We start from the raw sequence: 23,990 nt of genomic DNA, 5'->3' as shown, positions 1-23,990 counted from the left end.
TTATGGGCACGTGTAATCAAACTTTGCAAATGTAGCCTCCAATAGACGTTAGGCCCTCTAATTACATAAGCTTGTTTCAGGCATAACGACAGAAGATCTTTCACCAACATGGCAGATGCTGCACTTTCAATGTAGAATGAGCCAGCCACACTGGACCTATAGGCAGCCTTTATGCCTATAAAACAGGCCCAGCAATATCCAATTTCTAAGCCATAGTACTTTGTGTAGTATGCCACTAAATGGAGTAGCTCACCTGAAAACTGTTGAAACTCAACTAACTGATGCAGTTGGTTTCAAGTGTCAAGCAGTGCTGGGATTTGAACTCTCAACCACCTGGTTGGGAGCCAATTGCTCAGCCACTTGAGCTACTGGACCGAAAATATTTTTCAGTGTATGCCAGAAATATTGACGAAAAGCTCATTATGTAGTTTTATACAATTATCATATTATGCTTCATTATATTTTCAGAATTAAGATCTAAGAATATATTTTTTAAAAATAGCACAGGGCAGGATAACATTATTTTTAAGCTGGGTTTAACTGAGACCTTGTGAATGATCAAACACCACCAAATGCAGAATTTTGATAACTAATTTAATTTTATTTGTGAGTCTATTACCTAGTTAGTTGTCTAGTTATAAACCTATTATTTATAAAACTATCGACACAATATCTAATCTAAGGTTATAAAGTACTTTTAAAAAGTACTGTGATGGTTACAACATTATATCCTCCTTCTCCATCATCCCAAAATATCATTTTTTTCATATAAATTTGTTCTACATAATTTCATCTGTGGGGAATGCCTGGAACAGTAAAACGTGTAGAAGTGTAGTTTAAACTTGATCGATTTTGGTCATCTAAGGGGATACTGTCTCTTTCTATAATCCTCAAAACATACAGAACTTAGAAAAACAAAAATAATTAATGTTATTTATCAGACAAAAAGTCAGTTTGCTGCTGGAGTTACTTAGACTCCTACCTGATGAAATGGGAATGTTGTACTTATCACCATGTCGTCTTCGAATTGGTCCCACATTGTGCACGCTGGCTGGAGTGATTACGGAGGGTCCTTGCGTGACAGGGGTGACTGGGGCTGTTGGTGTGGTGGGAGTCTGAGGTAAGCTCTGTGGGGAAGTCTCTGAAATGTTCTTAGACATTGTGACACTCGACACCAGATTCAGCTGAGGAGGCCCAGGAGGAGGAGCGGGAAAAGGCAGAGACAGGAGAAAGAAGGCTTTAAAAGGTTTGACAAATGAGAGTGGATTCACTTCTACAGCTGTGTTGCCACTAATAAGCAGCAAAGGAAGCAGCCAATCTCAACTAATTACAGGATGAAATTGTATCATAAGAACTCTAATTAGAGGATGCTGTTAGAGATTATCTAATGATCTGATCCAACATTACTCAGGCCCAACTCATTTTAGTCTATCCCAACTCTATAACAACTGTCTCTCCCATAATAAAAGCTGCTACCAAATGTTCCATGGTTGCATCTGTCTATTCTTAAAGACGGAAAAAAAAAGGCAAATTATTGAAAGGATCCAGCTACAGCAATGGGACTGGAATATGTTGCCGTTACTCCAATGCTGCAGCAGTTTTTGCACAGTCCCAAATCTCAGTTGAGAGGCTCCAGCCAGCTGGAAAATTTTACACTGACCTTTACTCTCACTGCTAATTTGGTGGAATAGTAATGACATTACTACATATTCAAACAAAATTGTCTTAATTGCAAATTAGCCAGAGGAGACTGAAATTTTTCAAATTAAATATGATTGTAGATGGAGAGGGGAATGGAATTTCTTCACTAACAATCATTTGTGGCATGTGTTAACAAATATAATGAAATGTCAAGTTTGCCAATTCCTCTGGAAGTATCATTTTCAATTTATGATTACAGTGTCAGTTATTGCTGATGTACCCTGGAATGTGGGTGTCAGGGAAAAAAAAGGGAAAAAAAGATGAAAATAAATGCAAGCGATTTAACAGTGTGCCCTTCAAAATACTCTTCCCAATAAAACTCCGTTACTCATTATTGAAACATTCTCACATCACCTCTTTTATATTTACCACACATCCATCGTCATAAATAGCATCTAATTAACAAAATTTACACCCATCCACTGTGAAAAGATCTCTGCCAAATTCTTAAGTGATGCTCTTAATAGCTAATTTGTAGTCATTTTCAATCTATTCTGAAGGGTAATTTCTCGATCTGGGAAAACTGCAATGTTATCTTGTTGCAGCACAAAACTAGAAAATCAGGAATTGTGCAGGAAATTGCAACTGACTAAGTAATTCAGGCACATCTGTCGTTGCAAATGTTATGTATTCATCTATAGATAAACACCTTTTTCATTTGGAGAAGATTATGCATTTAACATTGATTGATCTTACTTTGTGGATTTGTTTTACACGTTTAGAGAGTAGAAAAATTTGTTAAAGAAACAAAAATTAACATATGCCAGCTAATTGTTCTGCATTCTTGGGCAGCAGCCAGGAGAAGCTCACTGCCAGTCTAATAACAACGCTGGGCACCCTGAAGGCATCCCCAAGTGCATCTGTTCCCAATAAACCACAAACTGTTTTATTCGACTGTTACTCATAGCCTGCAGATTGATGCAAGCAGTGCTGTTACATTTATAGATAAATCTGTGGCAATTCTAATACTGTAACTAATCTAATAACAAATATTCTAAATATTAAAAAAATTAAAAGAGAATCATACACACTATAACTGAATCTTCTAAATAACAATATCTGCAATTTAAAAAAAATCTATTTCTGAAAAAAATTGTTCATTAATATCTGACAATTTTCACACTAAAGTTTGATTGCAACTATATTTACTAATAGGGTTGTTAGCTAAATCAGTACAGTTTAATAATGACTTATCTGCACTTTGTAAAAACACTAATCTAAAATTAATTCACAGCAGAAATTATATATAATTTTCCAAAATAAAAAGGTATAATTTTAAACACCAAAAATAATCTCCAGTTATAAAATGTCATAAAATCACTATCATTAAATCTTCTGCGACTTATATGCTATATCTGATTATTATGTTTACAGGGTTATGATAATTTATTTTATCATAGAGTAATAACAAGCAGAACATGTTTGCAGGAAGCCAGTCATGTTCTGATAAAATGGAATTTATTAAAGATAAATAAGGAAAAGCATGTAAAAGCTGGGATGAGCACTTAGCTACCTCAACTCATCTGAATATATTCAAGGTTGGGTGAAACTCATTATTCAGGACTTGCAGCCTTGATAACTTTGATTTTCATCCATCCGTAGCATGGCCAAAAGGTACCATTTAATGAAGTACCATCCAGAGAGTAAATGGGGTCATATAATAGACAGTGCGGTTGCACCTTGTGTTCATGTACTGATAGCTGTTAAGGGTGCAGTGATGAACCAACAGAGCTCATTTTGCCTTGGTAATAAATTCATACTATTAATATTTATCAAATGTGTGGGCTGTCTCAACTGAGCCACTGCATATGAGGACATAAATCAGGACTATCATATCAATTATGGAGCTCTTTTTGTGCAGTATATAAATTTTAGAGATCTTCTTGTATACTGTTCTATTCTTCAACTATTTAAAGGCTAACAGTGCTGTACGCCACATTCTAGAGAGCACAAGCGTCCAGTGGGAAGAGAAAAAGACTGTAGTTTCAGTTCAACTTACTCATCTAAGGATTCCCTATTAATTACCCATCATCAAATGCAATTAGTAGTTCTTTCATGTGTGGTTTATGTAATGTAATACTTCAGTTACATTATTCAAGTTCAGTTTTGGATTATAAAGCTGAAGATCCTTTATTAGCGTGGATGTTACCACACTGCTGGACTTTTACAAATTTACTGATTGAATCATTTATTTATAAAGAGTGAGCTGCAGATTCCTGATGGATTTAGTGGATAAGTATTTTATCTTCAGATTTCCTATTGTACGGAATGCAATATGGAATAAGAAGCAATGAGAGTACTGTTCATTTAAAATAAACAAAAAGAGCAGTGTTTAAGACCAACGTGTCCCAAAATCAGATCGGTACCATTTTTAATTGAGTTGCACCAAATTTCTTAACAATAAAAGATTATAAATTGTGACAAAGGAATTTATGAAGTACTGTGTGACTTAGTAGCTCTGGTTGCTCAGTGTTCAATTTACATAGAGAAGGTCATGAGTTTGGGGTCCCTGAACTGTCCACCTCTTGAACACAGCTTCCTTTGCTGAGGTGTTACCAGTTTTCAGTTGGGCCACATGATGCAGCACACAGGAAAGCAATTTTTTTTTATCTCAGTCGTGAAGCAACTGGCACTGCCTAGTCACCCTCATATGAGCTGCCTCTCCTGATAGTCAATGACAAGGGCACTACCGCTATTTGGTCATGAAGTAGCTCATGCCTCAAACTGTCTTTGCCCTCGGAGGAAGGAGAACTTGTTAGCAGCTAGCATCCTGCAAGGAACAAAGCAGGCAGAGAGACAAATGTATAGAAAAAGAAGAACAAGTCAACTTGGCAGTTTTTACACAGTAATAAAGTGTGTTTTTCCAGTGATTTGCCCAACATTTATCTTAAGGAGCAGCACACTGGCACAGCTGTTAGCACTGCTGCCTCTCAGCACAAGGGACCCGGTTCAATTCTGGGTTTGGGTCACTGTCTGTGTGGAGTTTGCACGTTCTCCCTGTGTTTGCATGGATTTCCACCAGGTGCTCTGGTTTCTTCCCACAGTCCGAAAGATGTGCTGGTTAAGTGCATTGGTCATGATAAATACTCTCTCAGCAGGCGCTGGAGTGTGGCGACCAGGGGATTTTCACAACTTAATTGCATTGTTAGTGCAAATCTACTTGTGACAATAATAAATAGGCTTTAACTTTAAACTTTTCCAATCGAATGCACAGGAAGCTTTGTCAGACCAATTCCACCATACATTTTGAATTCAGCGCTGAACTTCCAGATGGTTTTAAAATGGTAATTTAACATCTTTGAAAGTACCAATGTATTTTCTAAGTTTAACTTAAAATGATATGATTTAGTGAACTGTGTTTTTTTTTACATCTCATATTGACTCACCAAGCAAGGGTAAAGATTGTCAGTAACTTTTCCTAGACGATTTCTTAAAATTTTCTTTACAAATCCAGATGATTAAAATTAAAATTCCATGTAAAAGACACTTAAGTTCATGCCGAGCTTTTGATTAAATCAAATATTTTGAGTACTATCTTGATGGACAGTAAATTCTAGTCCTTTGCCTGAAAGTAACTCCATTCAATGCTTTGCCAGTAATGACATAGCTATATCGCAGTGCAATTGATGCCCAATAAAATTCTCTTCGCTGGCAAAGTGTATTTGTAAATCCATCAAAATAAAATGTTCTAACATTTCGACAGTCATTTCAAGTCAGTTATTTGTCACAAGTGAAGTATATTACTTTGTCAGTGTAGAATGTGGAATGTCTATTTTATTTCAACAAAAAGCTATCTGCTTACATTTTTCATAGCCACACTTAATGCTTTAGTATTGGCATAGCCATTCTATATGGAAACAGTCAAGGCAATTGTTTATTTTTATGATACATAATATTTATTAAGCATTTTGGTCCCTATTCAATCCATAGCTTAATATTAAACTTACAGGTTTTGGACATGGCTTGGGATCAGATGGTCTCATATGGAGATGGGTCATCATTGCCTGAAGGCGTTCACGTTCTTTAGAAAGCTGTTATCGAACAAACAGAAAATAAATCTCTTGCAAACTACATTTAAAATGATTATGAAAGAACAGGTTTTAGTTCTCAAATCCACAATAGGAACAACCTGTTCTGTATAGACTTTTCATAAAGGAAAATCCAGCTTCTTAAGAAATACCCATCATTTGGAAGTCTCCCCAGTGCTAAAAGGTCACAGAAAAACAAATAACACTTCATCTTTTTGTCAATAGGAGTATTTAGGTCATGGCTATTGTGACAGTAACAAGTTACTAAGAACACAAATAAGTGGGCCCTTGGTGTTCTGATAAAAGTCCTGTGGACACTGTTAGGAATGGACTAATGCCAGCAGCTGTGAAGAGGTGAAGGGTTCTCAAAGCATTGTGCCTGCCAGGATCATCTGCACGCTTCATTCTTTCCCTCTGAGGTCCAGTTACTGCCCTGAGCAATCTGCCATCATCAATCTAATTCAATAGAGTGACAGAGACCAGGCAATGTGAAGCACTGATCACCGTCACAGAGTCTAAGTCCACACTGCACTGGGTCTCATTACAATTGATGGACTTTACTTCTGTAGATTGCTTCTATGAGTCAGTCATCCAGAGGGAAACCTATTAATTGGTCACTTTGAAAGGAGGATCATTGGGTGACGATTGTTTCCATCTGTTTGAAAATCATTTGCGAGGCAGCTATTTAAAATTACTCTTAAAAACCCAAATTTCAAATATTACATCTATATTTGAACTGATTATAAACTTACTGTAAAGTCATTATTTTTAGTAAAATGGCACATCAACAAAATTTAATGTTCTTGGACAATCCACTACTGTACTAACACACTCCATCACAGAGATACGAGATGGTATATGCACTTTGCCCGCAGGCAGGTGCTTGGTTCATTGTCTGCTGTTGCTTTAGCCTGAACTGTTGCTTAGCAGTTTTTTTCCTGTCAGTGGTGCTTTGCCATTGCTTCCCAGTCTCAAGGGCAGAATGAGGAGGCAAGTCCCAGGCCTACCTTAGCCAGAGTGGGAATCAAACCCATGCTACTGGTGTTTTTCTGAATCACATGCCAGGCATCTAGCCAACTGGGCTAACTGTTCCCAACGCAGAGGTTTGAGAAGTGATGAACTGTCAAACACTATCTCACAGCTGGACAGACAACTGGCAGAAGATTGCTTGCCTACTTTCTTGGTCGCTGAATGATTCATCAACAGAAAATTAAAGGAGGGATTAAATAAACAAGGCTGAGAATTACATTCAAAATAATCCTTCCCTACATTGTTTGCCATCTTTATAAACTACTAACAAATCCACTTTTCAATCTATAATCCTGCCAATTAATTTTTACACATATAAATACACATATACACATTTATACACATTTCCAAAGAGTATTTGTTGAAATATTTGGTTAAAGCAAACAGTTTATGCACCATGGGTAAACATGAAGCAAGAAGGACCAAAAATGATTATGTGGGGGCCAAAATTTGCACTCATTAGTGCCTGCTTTTTTTGGACTGTACAGATGGAATTTAATGGAGCCCAGCAAAACTGACATGATGGTGGAGGTGCTGGGAAAATTGGGTAAGAGACCAATACACGACTTCTGGTGGTAGGGAACGAGACTCACACTTAGTCATGAAGGGAATAGTCCATCCTGGGAAACATGCAATGGGTTATCAATTAGGTTCATTAAAGAGCTCAGGGACATGGGTCTACTTTACCCACAGTGAGCCTCCCAGTACATCCTGTCAGGTTTGCCAGCTGTCCACCAGGGTGGTCCCTTGTTCCGAGGCACTCAGCAGCCAATGATCATTCAAGTGGGCATCGGGCAGGGGTAATTAGCTGAAAGCCAACTCCAACCCCTGCTTTTGCCATTGCCACCACCTGACCAACAGCCTCCGCGGGTGATATCCTCCCCATGACCCCTAATCTGCCTACATTTACCACTTTGCAGTGATTCAGCAATGCTATCTGGTGAAGGCTGAACTGCAATTCTGCCAGGGGGCTGCTAGCACTGCTGGCATCTGATTAGCCAGCAACTCTCAGGGACAGAAGTACCTCTGTACAGAGGCCTTGGGTTGATTGGAAGGCCCAAAATTGTCTATGTTAATGCTTGATTTAAATACCGTTGGACCTCCCAAAGAAAAGTGACTTGGAGTTCCCAACATTTCTCCAAACGGTGCGTAGGATCTTTATCGCCTTAACAAAGTTCTAGCCAATGAATACCCTTGGTGGTCCAAAGTGGCAACTGCAGCCAACACACACATTTTGGGGGCTAATCCCACCATCTGCCTTTTAGGCAGGGGCAATAGCACAAAGAGAGTGAAAAGCTGCAGGAAGTATGCAGAGCAGAAAAGATTGTGATGTGACTTAGCAGGCAAAGTGATTTGATGCCAATGGTGCCATTTCAGAAATCAAGCCAACCTCGAATAGCTGAACACAGGCTCCACAGCAAAAAGAGCCTCTCATTAGTGCCTTAAAATGGATCATCAACTACTTACATGTTAGTTAATACTTGACTTCTGCTGGCTGCTGCTGGTTGGGATTTAATACCATTCCCACCCTCCCTCCCTTGTGGGCTGGCAGGGGACATAAAATTGGGGCGACATGGCAGGGCACCAAACTTGTCACCACTTAAGGATCTCCTCCTGCCTACGCTAGTAGAGGGGGCTCAGGTCACATGGTGAGGATACCAAGCAGCCTTTTTGGGAGTTTGTGTTGGGAAGCTTGAGAGATTTCTCTTGTGTTGGAACCCTGTGCCTGAATAGGGTACCCCTTCCCCTCCCCCAACTCTACCCAGCTCCGGGTTTTCTCCCACGGTCCAAAGATGTGTGGGTTGGCCATGCTAAATTGTCCCTTAATATCAGGGGGACTACCTAAGGTAAATGCATGGGGTTGTGAGGATAGGGCTTGGGTGGGATTGTTGTTGGTGCAAACTCGATGGGCTGAATGACCTCCTTCAGCAAAACTCTCTCATTTAACTGGATGTTGATTGTAATTGGGAACTGCCTGCAGTCCCAGAAGTGGTCAAAACTCCTGATGGTGCCGCTGAGAACAGATAGCCATTTGATTAACAGTTCCACTGTCGTGAAATAAACGTGCCGCTTCCCAACGACACAGAGCAAAATGAACTTTTGCCGACTTCAGGGCTTCTGCACAAATCAGTTGCTCTGAGACATGGGTGCACCAGAAGGCAAGCGCCTTGGAATAGAACAGGACTTGGAAAATTAAGAGGCTACGCTGAGCATGTCAAGCTTTTTGAAAAGGGAGGAGAGGCAGGAGAGAAAGGCTGTCAGTAGTAGGCCATGTCTAGCCAGAATATTCAGGGAATAATTCTCCTCCTGAACTGTAGCAGAGAACAATGTGTGCAACATTGGTGCTTCAGCAAGAATGTCCTCACTGAAATCTGCCACAATTGCAGATAGAGCAGATAGAATAGGGCATGACTGGATTGGCAGTGGCTGTGACTTTGACCATGAACATTTGTGTGTCTGGTTCCTTCTGGACTGGTGCTACAAATATTTCTAACATCTCAGAATCTGCTGTCCAGTGTTGCAGATGGGAGGTCGTTAAGATGCTCTATTAAATGAGTGCTAACTACATTTCATTCTATCTTGCCAAGGTAGATTGAGCATATATCTTTGCCAGGATTTCAAGTTTCCCCATGGTACCACTGACAGTATACACGTTGCTTTGTGGGCAAAGCATGGCAGCTCTGCCCTATATCAGAACCGAAATGGATCCCACAACCTCAAAGTCCAGCTGACCATAGGCAGAAAATCAGGCATGTGGGTGGCACAGTGTTTAGCACTGCTGCCTCACGGCACCAGGGACAAGGGTTTGATTTCCACTTGGGTCACTGTCTGTGTGGACTTTCTTATGGGTGCTCCGGGTTTTCTCCCACGGTCCAAAGATGTGTGGGTTGGCCATGTTAAATTGTCCCTTAATATCAGGGGGACTACCTAAGGTAAATGCATGGGGTTGTGAGGATAGGGCTTGGGTGGGATTGTTGTTGGTGCAAACTCGATGGGCTGAATGACCTCCTTCCGCACTGTGGAATTCTATAATGCTACGTTAATGACTATTATCCTGGCAATAGTCATGTTGCCTTCATTTTGCAATGACCTGCTGTGCGAGATGCACTTAGGCCATCATACCAAGCCAAAGGGTGGCTTTTAGATGATAAGGGCTACCAATGGTTGGTAATTCTGGAGTTCAAAGTGTGTACAAGTGCACATCAGGCATGCAAGGAAAGCCAAGAAGCTCATATACAGTGTGATACAGCATACCACTGCTACATCGAAACAATGTAACCACTGTCTGAATCACTCTGGAGGAGCCCTGCTGTTCTCAGCAAGGAGGGATCAAAGTTTGTAGTGGTTCCCTGCACACTGCACAACCTTGCAATCACGAGGGGAAGTCCTTGACGCCTGGAATAAGGAAGCATCTGAGGAGCAAGATCTTGAGGAGGATGAGACGAAGCAGAAGAAACAACAGCACAAGGAGGAAAAAAGTGACAGCGAGGAGGGAGAGGAAGAGGGGAGCTAACCTAGACAGCCCTATTCTGGCCAGGCTGGCAGTGAAGAACTCATCTAAATGTGATAGCAATAACCTCAACCATGTTTTCCTGTCTAACAGTCCCACCTGCCATTTTGTATACAAAAGTTGACTAACTGCCTGTTTCCAAGTGCCTTTGGCTGTCCTCATGCTCCAGATCAGTGCTAATCTATGGACACTTGCTTTTATCAGTCGAGGCATAGATTACAAAAGCAGGGGGAGTCATGTTGGAGATGTATAAAACTTTGGTGAGGCCACAGCTAGAGCACTCTGTGCAGATCTGGTTGCCACGTTATAGGAAGGATGTGATTGCACTGTAGGGGGTGCAGAGGAAATTTACCAGGATGCTGCCTGGGATGGAACATTTACATTATGAAGAAAGGCTGGATAGGTTAGGGTTGTTTTCACTGGAGCAGAGAATTTGTGAGGGGCATCCTGATCAAGGTGTACAAGTTTATGAGGGGCATGGACAGGGTGGTTAGGGGGCAGCTGTTCCCCTCAGTTGAAGGATCAGTCACGAGGGGACATAGGTTCAAGATGAGGGCAGGAAGTTCAGTGGGAATGTGAGGAAAAACTTGTTTATCCAGAGGGTGTTGACAGTCTGGAGTGCACTGCCTGGGAGGGTGGTAAAGGTAGTTTGACTCACATCCTTTAAAAAAATATCTAGATGAGCGCTTGGCATGTCACAACATTCAAGGCTATGGACTGGTAAATGGGATTAGGTGGGAAGTCAGAACCTGGCATAGAACCTAGCCGACGCGGCTGTGGTCTGCATCACCTCAGCATAGGAGATAGCAGTCTAGGCCAGCTGGCTGACAAACAACAAGCAGCTGGCCCAGAGGAGAAACACTGTCTTCCTGAACAAGGACAACAGGATCGTGCTCCACTGCCTTTCCTCCCGCGATGGTGCCTCAGCAATCCGAGCAGTGTGTTTGAGGACAGATTGCTGAACTGTTGTGATACCCTGCAAAACGCCTTTGCATACTATAACCCTCAGCCATGATAGCAGTCAGAGCTTCTGCAGCACTCAGATATTGGGTGGCTGTGTAGCATCGTAATAGAGCTCCAATGTCAGCTATCAAACACTGCGCCATCAAACAGAGGTGGCCACCACTTCAATGTTGGAAAAGGTGGGTACAGGATCTTAGAAAGTTCTGTGCCAAGCTAGTACTGGGCTCCTGAAGGTTCTTTGGCACTGATCATCGGCTTTCAAACAGGTTTCCCAATATATCGAACATTTTGTAGTGTATAACCATGAGCATACTAGTGTAGGCTGCCCCACTGCAGTGCTCACCTGAGTTCTCTGCAACACTCTACACTGATCGGGCTCTGTGCATTCTTGCCCCCTGCCCTGGCTGATGCCCAGTGGCTCATCCTATCTAAATCTTGCCTCTGCCACAGTATATGTGCCAGCAACTGCTGTGACTTGATCCCTCCATTGCCTGCCCAATCTGCACCTCTGAGGTATCTGATACGTGAAAGGCATGAGGAGGGGGCTATGGTGTGGGGAGTGGGGGAAAATAACTTCAGTTTATAAGTCAGAGGGGAGTGTGGGATGAGGGAAAAGTGGAATGTGGGAAGGTGGATTAGGTATGAGGACACCATCATCTTCAATGGTTTCAGGTCCATCAGTGGCAATGGCCTCAGCAATAGGCATCCTAATAATGTCTACCTCCACCATGGGGGTTGCCATATGTAGGCACACCAATCTCTATGTAGTTAGCTCCTGCTACCTCTGCTTGTACCACTTTGTTCTGCAAGAGAGAAGTATGTCAGCAAGCATCATGCACTCTGATAGGGCTGATTTCGTTGAATAGCTGGCAGTGTGTGCAAGCTGCAAGCTGAATGTGTGAGGTTTTCAGTGGTGTTAAATATGTGAAGGTAAGATCAATCATCTGAATGTTGGGTATGAGGCCTGATTCATAGAGATTATTGGGAGGTTAGTTATGGGAATATGGTAGGACAACACAGTGTCACCATGGTTAGCACTACTGCCCCACAGCGCCAGGGACCCAGGTTCAATTCCAGTCTTGGGTGACCGTGTATGTACGTTCTACCCATGTTTCCTTCGAGTGCTCTGGTTTCCTCCCACAGTACAAAGATATACAGGTTAAGTGATTAGTTATGGGGATAGGTTGGGGGGCAGGGGTGCGGACCTGGGTAGGATGATCTTTCGGAGAGTTTGTGCAGACTTGTTGGGCTGAATGATCTCCTTCTGCACTGTAGGGATTCCACAGACTCCATTTGAACAGTGTCTGAGGCTAGTCATCCAGTTGGCTTGTGAAGATGTACTCAACACCTTGACCACTTGTATAAGGTTATTGAACTTCTTGCAGCAGTGCATCCAGGTCATTGCCATTTGACTGCTGCTACTGATCTCCATCTACTCCCACTTCCTTTCATCTGTCTTATTTTCCATTCCTCCACCAAGATCTCCAGTGCAAGCTCTTTCCCATGTTGTGCCAATCTCCTATGATTCCCAGGTCAGATTTCCTCCCCTCACCACGCTCAGCACCTCCCATCATAATGCACTTCCCCTTTAAGAGATGCAGTCTGGCTTAAATAGTGCAAAGTAATTTTATTGAGAGTAAGTTACAATTTTGGGTCCTATGCTGATGCATGCAGCCAATAAACAGCTTGGTTAGCACTGACTGCAAGCCATAATCATTCAAACGAGCAAGCAACATAAAGTTGGACTGTGTTATTTTGCATGGAATTGAGTTAATCACACATTGTGATCCCTATGCCCAATTTTGGAGGTTACCCAATTTAGCCCCCAACGTACTTATTTTGATACGCTTATTGTGCATAAAATACTAAATCCAATTTACCTGTATCTCCAACTGCTGCACAACCTGCATCTGGACCCGACACTGTGCAGTACTCCTGTCATCTAACGCATGTTCATTATTAAGGTGCCTGCAAGTAGCAAATATACATCAGGCATTTTAGTACACTACAATTGCTGTTTTTGAAGCTGCATTAGACATCAGAGTAAGCAGTTACAGTCAGATGATACACCATATGATATCACAAGAGATTGTCAATGGTTTAGCTTTCATTCCATCAGCTTTGACATTCAATTGACTGTAAGGACATAAAAGTGCAGTGTCTAAACCTTCACATGAACAAGATGAGATCAGCAATAGCCAGAAAAGACAGGAATAAACAGATAAAGTTTTTTGCAAAATCATGGACAGAAAAAATAAATCATAGAATTGTAGCAGTACAGAAGGAGGTCATTAAAAGGAGCTATCCAGTTAGTCTCACTCCTCCACTCTTGCCCAATTGCACAGCATTTGTCCTTTTTAAGAATTTTACAAAGTTATGACTGGCTGTCATTTTAAACTATGACTGTTATACATTTCAGCTATTTTAAGGAATGCAAACACAGTAGGGCTGATTCCGTGCTCGCAGGGAGGGGTGGTACTTACAGAGAGTGCACTGTTGGAAATCACAGGGGCACAGTCATGACCCTCCACCCAATAATTTTAATGTGCACAAAATAGCAACCACATACTTCGCAATTTCACGCAATATGCTCCCCACGATCGCAACAGCACCAAATCAGACCTAGTACATCAGAAAATAAATCCAATGTAAACATTTTACTGACTAGCAGCAGACATCATGAATACTTAAATATAGTCATGAATTTCATCAGATCTTTCAGAAAAGACTAAAGGAGACAAATTTGGTGACACTTTAGGCTGGATTATACTGAAAGAGGGATCCCGTATCCCAGCATAAATGTTGGGTGCAAGTCTGCATCAGCTTGGCTGGTTCACTTCACTTTAATTTTTTGGGCACTGGCCCTTTAATGTGTCCATCACCAATTGGAGACCAGCAGCTCTGCACATCCACAGTGACAGCAGGAGCAGCGGCCATGGCTGTAGGTAGACCAAAGAGGTGGCATTCTGACTTAGATTTGGACACTCAGGAACGTCTGGGATCTTGCTGAGGCTGGGTTGACAGGCCACCAATTAGGAGGACAGGCAGTACTGGTTGGGGTGGGGCATATGTTGGGCAGGGCAGTGGGGGGCAGAGTGGATGCAGCGCACCAGTGGCCTGGCAAGAGGCTCACCTCCACCCTTTAACTGGCCAGACTGTACACTGATCACCAGCCTTGCCTGCTGCCCATTATGTAAGAGTAGTGATGAGATAAGGCTCTTAATTGGACATTAATTGCTTACTTAAGGACCTCAGTTGGGCCACAGGTAGGCAACCCTCCTAACACCTCTCCAGCCACTTGTAAAATCTCAGTTTCTAGATTAGCTTTCCCTTTTTATGAAGTACAATTATCCCTATTTCTCAGTTGATCTTTCAAGTTGATCTAAGTTTTCAAGTGGAATATTTTTTTCCACATTTGATCTTACAGCTTTTAAGGAAAGGGTTAACTCGTTTTAATTTTAGAGTCATTGTTTTTCCATTGACATACTTTCTCATTGGTCCACTGGACCTGATTTTAACTCTGTGCAACTGGATGCATTTTGAATTAGTTTAAATCTTGCCCACCTTCTCAATTTGTCTAATCCTAACAATTGGTATTGGCAAGGTAGAAGTAATTTTAGGTCACAATTATACTGATGAATATAATTCCATGTCTGCATCAGTGAGGCTTCCTAACTTTCCTTTAGGTAATAGATTTGTATTCAGTGTTAAGCACAGAACATTTAATTGAGACACAAGTGGCAACCTTATCATTAAAAGACCACGTAATGATCACCTCAAGTTTCTTTTAAAATACTGGCACATGAAAACCCAGAAAATCTCACAAAAATTGCAACATGGAAACAAGTCATTTAGCCCAATTAGTCAATTTTGTTGTTTATCCTCCACACGAACAATGGTCCTAATTCTATCCGATCCTAACCTATGGCATTTTAGAACTAACAAAGCTGCTGCATAATAAAAATCAGTATCAAGATGTCCCTATCATTAGTGATAATCTTATGAGGCAGTAAGAAAAAGGTGGTACTTCAAATCTGCATTTGATTTTTAAAATCATACGTAAAGAACTGTTTTCAGTTTCATGTGCAATTTTCAAAGATTGATATGTGTATTTATCTACACACCAATTTCAGAATTGAAAAATAACCCAACACTTGGCACGCTACTCGCCAGTAAAAGTGTTTTCGAAAAGGCTTTGGATGAAAAAAATCAAGCATGATTGGAAGCAAAAAATAGAAACACAAATGTAAAAAGATTAATGAAAAAATCTGTTATTGCAAAGTTTGGTTCAGTATCTTCCCTGTTTTAAATTAAGACCTGCTACAGCTAAGAGTTTACTGGTTTAGTAGTTTGATAACTTCAGCTAGCAAGAATAGATTTCAAGATAAATGGGTGAAGACCCGAACAGAGGATGTTACCAGATGGAAAGGAATAGACAAGACGCCATAACTTCCTCAAAGTGGCAGTCAGCATTAGAATGCCATGAGGTGCTCTTATGACTTCAGTTGATGTTACAACTGGGTGGAGCAATCTCAGAATGGAACCCTGACTCTAAAGACCAAAACTTTCTTCACCACTCTGTTCACCTGTGACTCTACTTTTAAGGAGCTATGAACCTGTACCCACAGATCTCTTTGCTCTTTAACTCTCCTCAATGCCCTACCATTAACTGAATAAGTCCTGCCCTGGTTCAATCTACCAAAATGCATCATGATTGTCATATGAGAATTTCCAAACTGCACTCCCAAAACATGCTTTAAAATTTTCTCTCCATTATCATGCTTCCTATTAGCGATTTGCATTCCAAAACCCAGTCCACATTTTCAAAAAGACACTTGTGAACAGAGCTTCTGCTCCACTTTTACCAACAATCTAGTCCAGGATTTTACACCAACTCTTCAGGATTTCTTTGTCTTGACCAACTTCCACTGTTACGTAGACCCTGAAATCCAGCAACTCATTTACTTGATTATTTCAAGTCATATCTCGCATAGTATAATAATGTCTCACAAATTTTGGCACTGCAGATATCTTTCTGGCTTCTCATGATTCAATGTCGTTTCAACTCCCTGTGACTTTACTGAACAGTTTCCTCTTTTTTAAACTCCTGCCTTCTTAAGAAACTCTTTCTGTCCCAATTCCTTAGTTATCTGGACTGTAACCTGTTCCTTAAGAAACTTGCATCACTGCAAATCCCTTGACCAGTCCAGCTTCCCCTGGCAGAGTTAAGATCTGTTCACTCCTCAGTGATCTGGCTACAAATGTTGTGGCTTTCAGTTAAAACTAAGAAAAGTTCTCTCTCTGGGAAGTGGTCTCCTGTTGTCAAGTGACACTCATTGGTTTATTTAATTTTTTACACCTTAGCCCTCCCTAAGCACAACAGAAACCCAGCTGTACTTAACCAATCCCTACACGTGCAAACACCTTTGTCCAGCATGAATCTAACTACAGGTTCCTTCCAGGCACAGGAATATTAAACTGAACCCATCTAAACATAGACCTTATTTCTAATGTTTACCATTGTAAATATAAGTCCCTTAAAACTACCTTTGTTTTCCTAAAAGTGCCCAATTATTTAAGTAAAACTTCTTTAATTTCTGTCTCACTGGACCTTCTGACTGAGGCCAGGCGAGCTCCAGGAACCACAGCAGTCTCTGACGCCAAACCTTGGATGAAGAATACACACTCTTTTTCTTTTTTACAGTGCTCAATGCCATAAACCAAGTAAGTTTAAAAATCTGACTGAAATTGACATGCTGGGGGAAGATAGGTGTCTGAGGTAAATTGCTGGAACTTAATTGGTTGGGGTGGGGGCGGAGGGGGTAGAGTGGGGAGTTAGACATGGTGCAGGTTATTCAGTTGGGGGTGGGCTCCAGTTTGATTGGCGGCTGGGCCTGCAAGACTTTTTGGGGCGGGGGGGTGGGGTGGGAGGAGGGTGGTGTTAGGTTCAATTAGATCAGCGTGTTGGGCTGTGGCTAAAGGGAGGAGCTCACCAGCAATTTTGGGGGTGGGTGGAAGAAACTCTGTGGGGCAGGGGATTGTTTTGGCTCTGAATTGTCCAGAGAAGAGACGAGATTTAATTTCTTCTAACTTTTTCTGAATAAGCCCCATTTTCAAGCGCAGTACAGTGTTTGGCACTGCTGCCTCACAGTGCCAGGGACCTGGTTTCAATTCTGGCCTCAGGTGTCTGTCTGTCTGTGGAGTTTGCACGTTCTCCCCATGTCTATGTGGGTTTCTTCAGCGTACCCCCCCCAATCTGCGGGTTAGGTTGATTGCCATGCTAAATTGACCTTAGTGTTAGAGGATTAGCAGGGTGAATATGTGGGATTATAGGGATAGGGCCTGGGTGGGGTTGTGGTAGGTGCAGGCTCGATGGGCCAAACGGCCTCCTTCTGCACTGTAGGGATTCTATGATTCTATGACTATTAGTGTAACCCTGTCAGAAAGTTTGCAATTTGAATTCAGATTTCTTTCTGCACAGAGCACTGGAATATCTAAAGCGAAAACTTTTTGCCTTTTCAGTTATTTTTCTTTTTCAGTTTACTTCCCTTGGCCAACACTCTGTGCAGGGAATGGAAAATCCCCCCTTTTGTTTTTATTTATCTCTCCACAGATGCTGCCTGATCTGCTGAGTATTTCAAGCATTTTCTGTTTTTGTATAAGGAAGGATTATTTTGTGGCCTAATAAGACTGTCCCTCTATGCTCTTGTGTGTGATAAACATAGAGGAGTTGACACACCCAACCATGAATGCAAGAAATATTGGGGGAATTCTCCAGCCGTCCACACCAGCAGAATGTTCTGGTCCCACTGGCTGCACACCATCTGCTATGGGTTTCCAGGTGGTATGAGGCTGTTCCCATTGACAGTGGTGGGACCAGAGGTTCCCTCCGCCAGTAAACTGCACAGCCTCTCGCCACCAAAAAAATACCAAGGGGAAGCCAGACAATCTCATTCATTGTTATGTTCTGTAAAGGAAATCCTAACCGCTCATGTAAACATATGGCTGGAAGATTGCCTCATTGAAAATATTCAGCGGGATTTTTCACGGACTTCTGAACCCTTGCATTAGGCTCAAACTGAGGTCAGAAACCAGCTATGTGGCATATCACATGGATTTTTCCCAAATTAATCAATTAATGGCCTGGGAGTGGGTTCGCCATCCAATTAAGGATGGTACAGGGAAGGGCTGCAAAGCGAGACATCCAGTAGGAGCACCCCTGCCCTGCCCCAACTACCCCAGGATCTGCCACCGGTAAAATTCAACCCATTGCATCTTTGAATCGCCGAAGAAACAAGAGATCTTTTTTAGACAGGAAAGATGTCCATTGAAATGAAATAACAGCTTGCATTTATAGAGCACCTTAAGATAATAAAATGTCCCAAGGCACTTCACAGCAGCTTTATCAAGCAAAACAAGGAACTGAGCAGATGATTTGGGCGACATGGTGGCACAATGGTTAGCACTGCTGCCTCACAGCACCAGGGACCCAGGTTCAATTTCTGGCTTGGGTCACTGTCTGTGTAGAGTTTGCATGTTCTCCCTGTCTCTGCATGTGTTTCCTCCAAGTGCTCTAGTTTCCTCCCACAGTCCAAAGATGTGTGGGTTAGATGGATTGGCCATGCTAAATTGCCCCTTATTGTCAAGGGGACTAGCTAGGGTAAATGCATGGGGTTTTGGGGATAGGGCCTGGGTGGGATTGTGGTCGGTACAGACTCGTTGGGCCAAATGGCCTCCTTCTGCACTGTAGGGTTCTATGATTGTATGAAAAGTGGACAAAACTTTGTAAGCAAATAGGCTTGAATGAGGAAAATAAATATTAGAATCAAAATGCACCTTTAAAGACATTGGCTGCAATTTTACCAGCCATTCATACCATGCTCCCACGACAGTGAAGTCGGAGAACTCGATGCCCAGCCAAATTTCTATTCACTGCAGATGATGGGGAAACCCCGTCAGCATGAATAGTGGTAGTATTCTGGCCATTGTTATCCTAATTATTCTATTCCTCCCAGCAGAATTTAGAACCATCTCCAGGCACTATAATTTGTGCACTCATTTGTGGTGGCACATTTCAGGATTTATTTATTTTTCAAATACAATGCCCACTTGCCTAGGGTTCAGTATGTAATTAGTGGGGGTGACCCTCTGGCTTCCCCACAATGTTTTTCTCGTGGCAGGAGGTGGCATGCTGTTTGCTGGTAACCAGATCCTTTGGTCCTGCCATTGTCCACGAGATTTCCCACTGACTGTACCCCGTGCCGCCAAGAAACCCAAGGCAGGGGTGCACTATCGGCAGGATGAGAACACCTTGTTGGCATGCACAGCCTGAGAATTCTGTACCTAACCAGTAAATAGCTGAGCCATACTGACCAAGGATCGATCCCTGGTCATGTTGCATAACCTGATTCCAGTCCATGGTATAATTGGTCTTACCAACTCTGGGTTTAGAGAGCAGAAAATTGGTCAGGTTTCTTGCTTCAGGTCAAGATACCCACTTTTGAAAGTGTAGATATGTGGACAGAAAGGATTACATGCTTATACTCTTGAATGCCAATCCCCACTTCCACATTTCACTTATTAATAATGATCATACAAATCTATCTCTAGCAAAGAAGGAAGATGAATATAGTTCTTTTATTTCAAACAATGCAATTTAGTTAAATATGTGGTCTTTGATATTTGTGAGAAATGGAAACCTTAATCAATAATTAAAGTATAATAAAACAAAAATGTCCTTCAACTAACTACAGCAACTGTAGAAAACATTGCAGTTTTGTTACTACTGGATCCATAAAAATTATTAACAGCATTGCCATCCACTGAGACCACATAAAGATGACATCTAGCCATGTTTTTTAACATCACTCCAAAGAATGAAGATGGAAATAATGGCAACGCTATGCCATAATCGGTACTTGTCTTCGTTCAAATTTTAATGGGAATCAAACAATTTATTTTCTAAAGCAAACCTTCAGTGCACTAAATAAAAATAAAAAGAGCTCATTCTCAAGTTACGTGAGGCAATGCCTCTCCGTTGGAATTATTATTGACGATAAATTCAAAAAGCACCCTTAAAAGGACACAGAGTTTGGAAATGCCAAAACTGCCACTTTCCGCTCAGTAATTATAGGCTAGCTTGCAGCCCTCTTATTATTTAAAGAATAAACTCGGCAGATCAATGAACACTTGCAATATTCCATGCATTTTTTCTCTGCTACATCTGCTGTCTTTCTTTCATGCTATTGTTTACCAGCAATAAGCAAAATAATGGTGTCTATTCAATCTCATATTTAATTATGCCAATCACGCTGCAGAAATTGGACACAACCAGAGAAAAGGTATAAATAAACTGCCACAGTAATAAATCAAGAGATCTTTCATAGGTTTAAATTATTAATCTATTTATTTATGATTATTTTATACAGAAATGATGACTCTCTTTCATGCTTTAGTAACCACTTCAGGTAAGACATATTGCTCCTCACAAATTCTCTGTGATTTATTTAACAAGAATGAGATAAGCTGAAAAATGATAGGATTGGTGGATTTTTCTCAGTCTGTGTTTAATTGCTGTTTCAAAATGCATATGCAAAGGGACATTTCATTAATCATTTAATCACATCCTAGCAGGAAGTTGGACCTAATGTTGCAAATACCCTTTTCATTTCAATACTCCATAATGCTATCGTATGCACTTGATATATTGCATATGTCATAAATTATAGCTGCTTCAAAACGACCAAGTGGGTTGTTATCCCCATAGATGCTTGTTACAAAACCTTTATTAAGTTTTCTACTTATTGCCAGTTCTATTTCACAGCTTCATTCCAGTCTCCAATAACAGCTATTTCTAATGTCAAAGGTCTATAAATTACCCATGCAATCTCTAACACCATTTCACAGACCCGTTCTACTTCTACTGGTCTGCTAACAAGGCGATTACACACAAATTACTGAATGCCTATGAAATATTTAAGTGCATCCTACTTTGCTATGCATTAATAAAAGGAAAGCAGGCCCTGGAATTCTGGTTAGCTCCAGTCCCTAATGTCCCCTAATGAGCCTCTTACAGTGACTCTAGTTCAAATACAGAGGTGAAGGAAAAATGCAAAGGGTGCCTTCAAAAAAACCAGCACTGTACAAACATTCCATGAGCCAGCTCTAATTTATGGGTCACTTTATAGGTTTATTGATTTTTGTTTTCAAAATGGAATAAATGATGTGATTGTCTACCGTTCAGTAAAAGGGTGTGAAAGCTGTTTGCTAGATGCTTGATTTAGCCAGACCCGGTGAGTAAGTGTGAAACTTGCATGTGAATAGTACCTCAACTTATTCACATTATTAATTAAAACATTTTTTTTGTGGATTGAAGCAAAGTAAAGCAAAAAAACATGCAATTTGACTTTTCTTCATTATTCCTTTTAAAATTAAAATCAGTCTTGATAAACAGAATCTACGGGATAAGTTGCGATTGATTAATAATAGGAATGAAAATATCACAATTTAATGCATACACGTCATACCAGTTACATTCCAAACATTACAATCCATCAGATATTGTTTTTAGCTGAAGATTTCACTGCAGTTGATCATATTTTTGAAAATATACTATTCTTGCACTTCCAGTTCTACTTATGCCCACTTCCATGAGAATTCAAATTATTTTCATTTATTGTCTGAACTTTGTTTAATTCCATTATTTTTCTATGGCACCTTCACCTACAATATTGGACAATGTGCCTGAGCCCAGGAATTGTCAGGTAAACGCGGTCAAAGTAAAATGGGGGATGCAATCAGTTCCTCGAGTTCCAATTATTTTGATTTTCAGCTGACTTGAAACATGCCACTGGTAGACCAGAACCTCACAAAGATCAGCAGAATAATCTGTACTTTCTTTTTAACAGCATGTATTTTAATTCAAAGCAGTTGGAGACCTGCCAGAGCAACACATTAGATTAGAATCTGACAAGTGCACAAAAGCTGGCAAACAAGACAATTTCATTAATAGATCCATTGTGCACACTCTTACAAAGTAAATATTTTCAGCCGTGAGATTTCTGTGAAGAAAATTCTTTGCTGCACTGTTTATGCGGGTTGCAATGTTTAGAACCCAAAGTACATGCAGTCATCTTCCATATTACATCTTACATTGCTTCTATGATAAGTGTTGTTTGATTTTCCACCAAACTGTATTAGTTCATAAATACTCTCAGCACAACTCCAAATATAGCATAGATTTTACCTCTTTTGGGCTGTGTACAATAATATTTAATAGGGATGTCCAGCTGGCTGAATTTTCCTGGTACTTAAACGGTAACAGAATATAATGCACACATAATAGCAAAATATTGCGGTTGCTAGAGTCTTAAACAAAAACAGAAAATGCTGGAAAATCTCAGCAGATCTGACAGCGTCTGTGGGGAGAGAATGGACACAACATTTCAAGCCTAGGTGACTCTTTGCCAGAGCTGGATAGCTCTCAACTTTGATATGTCTGAGCTAGCACTGACGAAAGATCATCTAGACTCAAAATGTTGGCTCTATTCTCTCCCCACAGGTGCTGTCAGAGCTGCTGAGATTTTCCAGCATTTTCTGTTTTTGTGACAATATTGCACAGAGTATCTGAATCAACCACAAGTAGTACGTAGTATATCCAATGGTCTCTTTATTTCATGTTTCATTTATATATAACCAGCTAGCTTTATATTCTAAGTATGAATTCTGGTCAGTTTTGCTTGAAGAAGATGTCATTCTAACCCAAATGTCTCCAAAGGAAAGATTTTTCTTTATGTTTATCATTGAACAATGGTGTTCTCCAAGATACAGTTCCTTTGGCATAAAAAGGATTCTTCTGACATTAACAATGTTACCTTTGTAAGATTAAAACATCATCATTCTTTGTACTGTGTATCAATGTTTGGCAGTCAGTAACACACTGGTTAAAAAAGTAGAAACCTCTTTTAACTGACATGCTTTACAGCAGAGCTTTCTGATCCCACATTATAAAAAAAAGCTACATTACACAAAAAGACTCAGCAACCATCGGAATGGTGATTAGGTTTGTAAACCAAATGCACCAAGCCGCCATATATTTCAAGTTCTGTCATTTTGCAGTATGTCTCACCTGATATTTATTTGTCAGTAATGAAGATGCACTACTAAGTGTTACCTTGAATCTGCTGACTCTTTCCTAGGTGATCTGCAAACTGGTTAACTTCCGTCATCACCTCTTTATACAGGGAATCAAAAATGCGTATAAACAAGCTTTCGGCAATGTCTAACTTGAACACATGTTTATTACTCATCAGAAATGTGCTGGTTAGGTGCACTGCCCATGCTAAATTCTCCTTCACTGTACCCGAACAGGCGCCAGAGTGTGGGGACCAGGGGATTTTCACAGTAACTTTATTGCAACGCTAATGTAAGTATGCTTGTGACACTAATAAATAAACTTTAAAGTTAGTATGACTCTCTGATAAATACTTTGCTTCGTCTCAACTTTGACTTTATCATAAGTTATTTCTGTCTCTCTTAGTAATAATGTATTTTCGTAATCATCAAAAATGATCTTGTCACAGCATGGGCAATAGACTACTCTGCCCCAGAAACTCCTATCAATATAAAATATATCCAAAAATACTGAATAAATCCAGAGTACTTTTGATAATGGAACTTTTGAAGCTGTTAAATGTTTACACAAAAAAACCCATAATATTAGTGAGTTGAGTGCCTTTAATGAGATCATTAAACTAAAG

At 40.7% G+C, this 23,990-nt stretch overlaps 1 protein-coding gene across 6 annotated transcripts in view; it reads right to left on the bottom strand.

Annotated features, from left to right (window-relative positions):
* Positions 1-23,990, bottom strand: part of foxp2 (forkhead box P2) — a 708,352-nt gene that overhangs the window by 37,923 nt on the left and 646,439 nt on the right. For all 6 annotated transcript variants that reach the window (XM_080191077.1, XM_080191073.1, XM_080191074.1 and 3 more), the window contains 3 exons: positions 13,113-13,200; positions 5,649-5,732; positions 983-1,184 (listed from right to left, as the gene is read on the bottom strand). In XM_080191077.1, the coding sequence (XP_080047203.1) occupies positions 983-1,184; positions 5,649-5,732; positions 13,113-13,200 (374 nt within the window). The remainder of the gene's footprint in view (positions 1-982; positions 1,185-5,648; positions 5,733-13,112; positions 13,201-23,990) is intronic.

Source organism: Carcharhinus amblyrhynchos, chromosome 6, assembly GCF_965287045.1.
Source record: "Carcharhinus amblyrhynchos chromosome 6, sCarAmb.v2.hapA, whole genome shotgun sequence".
NCBI lineage: Eukaryota > Metazoa > Chordata > Chondrichthyes > Carcharhiniformes > Carcharhinidae > Carcharhinus > Carcharhinus amblyrhynchos.
The sequence above is the reverse complement of the archived record's forward strand: the minus strand, read 5'-3'. Positions and strand labels throughout refer to the sequence as shown.